We start from the raw sequence: 2,082 nt of genomic DNA, 5'->3' as shown, positions 1-2,082 counted from the left end.
ACACACATACAACATATATACTACAGTACCATGCAAAATATTATATTAACTATATAGTTTGCTAATAAAGAAGATACGCTTCTACCTTGTTATTATGACTAAATATTATTATTTAGCATCAACATACATTATTCTTATCAACAAACACCTTCTACAAGAAGCTAAGCTTAGCTTATTAATTACCAACAAAACTATATAATATTAATTAAGAAAAAGTATATTAACCAAGTAACCAACTCTAAATCAATTAAAAATGGAATAACTTAATTAATTATAAATATAATAATTAGTTTTATTTATTTATGATTCAAAATATTAGTTATTAAATGTTTCACTACATTTAAATTAGGAGGAGATACGTTCATCATTATTGCAACGTGAATCACGAAAACTGATTCAATTAGCTTCCGTCTCTTCACCCTCCTTTCCTCTTCAAATGCCTAAAACATGATAAATAAAAAAATAGATTCAGATCCATTCAATTTACAAAGAAAAGAAATATCCTAATACCTAGCATAAACACCATCTACAAAGAAGTTTTGGATTTACCCAAAAATATTTGGCTAAAACCATCTTAGTTTCCTAGCATTATTGATTAATTAATTAAGGAAAGATAATCTATCTCTTCCTATATATGTAGTAATAAGCCTTCACCTTCCATATAGCTAATCTATCATTCATCACTTATAAGAAATTATATACAAAATATAGTTGTAATTTCACATAAATTTACAACTTTCCAATTTCAATCATGGCTACACCACATGATGAAAATAATGGAACAGTTTCAATTTCAAGGGTTGTGTGTGTGCATCCAAAGATTGAACAACCTCATAGGGTGTTAAGCCTCTCAAATTTGGATAGGCAGTGTCCAAGACTTATGCAATTGGTGTTCTTCTACAACAACTTGATGAAGAACGATTTGTCCCTCAATTCAGTGTTCAACAGCTTGAAAATTGGGTTGGAAGAGACCTTGATTATGTGGTACCCGGGTGCTGGAAGGTTGATGATGATGATGAACCCTAATAATAATAATAATAATAATAATAATAATCAAAGTGATGGAAAGCTCAATCTTTGGTGCAATAATGAAGGTGCAATTCTTGTGGAGGCTGAGACCAAAGCTAGAATCTCACAACTTGGGGATCTTTCTCAGTACAATGAGTTCTTCGAGAATCTTGTTTATAAGCCTGATTTTGATCCCAATTTCTCAAACATGCCTTTGATTGTTGCTCAGGTGAGATCATATATCAATTTCTTGAATATAAATTTTGAGCATGAAAATTCCATGTTGATAGAATTACTTCTTTTATGGGATTTTTAAAGAAAACATTCTTATTATGGTTAGATACTTTCCTTCTAATCCATGTTAAGTAGTAAAACAACTCTTTTCCCCATGAAAAGTTATATACTATAAATATTGACGAGAATGTTTAATTTGTTTGATCTATGCAAGCAAAAGCTAGGGTTTTTCCTTTGTGATTTAATTTAATACATGGGTCATGTTTCCTTCACACACAGCACACCAATAATAAGGGATAGACAGAATTTTTGGCCTCGTAAATTTAATTGGCTTTAGCCGTATTATTGTCTTTAATTTCTTTTAAATTTTAGTACAACTCAGACCCTGAAAATTAAAATGAAGGTAAGGACTAATTAACAAGGAGAAATCAAACTGGCCCCTCTGAATTATGTGTGCCCTAAGTATATAGTATGTATAGTATACCTTAATATTTTGTGAAATCATTATTAGCTCCTTCACATTTTTAACCTATTCAAAGCAATTCATACAAACGGTATCTTATTCTTGTTGGATTGTAGAAATATCTCTTTGTTTTTTCTACCACACTCTAATATATATTAACTATTTACCTAACAAACTAATTTATTTAACGATCATCTCACTTGTTTATTTAAATAAATGTTAAAAATTTGAATTATACTTTATGTATTTAGTAATACATTGGACAGAAATAAATTCTTAAATAGTGGAGTTTATATTTGTAATGAATTGAATTATTAGTTTATGACTTATCTAATAAATATTATAAAAATTAAAAAAATAACTAATTAAGATTACAG

General features: G+C 28.6%; 1 protein-coding gene across 1 annotated transcript in view; it reads left to right on the top strand.

Annotated features, from left to right (window-relative positions):
• The window catches only part of LOC107648513 (brassinosteroid-related acyltransferase 1), a 6,976-nt gene continuing 5,570 nt past the window's right edge, over positions 677 to 2,082 (top strand). Inside the window, exon 1 of the mRNA XM_021105198.1 lies at positions 677 to 1,237. Within this exon, the coding sequence (XP_020960857.1) occupies positions 752 to 1,237 (486 nt within the window). The 5' untranslated portion in view covers positions 677 to 751. The remainder of the gene's footprint in view (positions 1,238 to 2,082) is intronic.

This window comes from Arachis ipaensis, chromosome B06, assembly GCF_000816755.2.
Source record: "Arachis ipaensis cultivar K30076 chromosome B06, Araip1.1, whole genome shotgun sequence".
NCBI classification, from domain to species: domain Eukaryota; kingdom Viridiplantae; phylum Streptophyta; class Magnoliopsida; order Fabales; family Fabaceae; genus Arachis; species Arachis ipaensis.
Note: the sequence above shows the minus strand (reverse complement) of the source record. Positions and strands in the feature narration are given on the sequence as shown.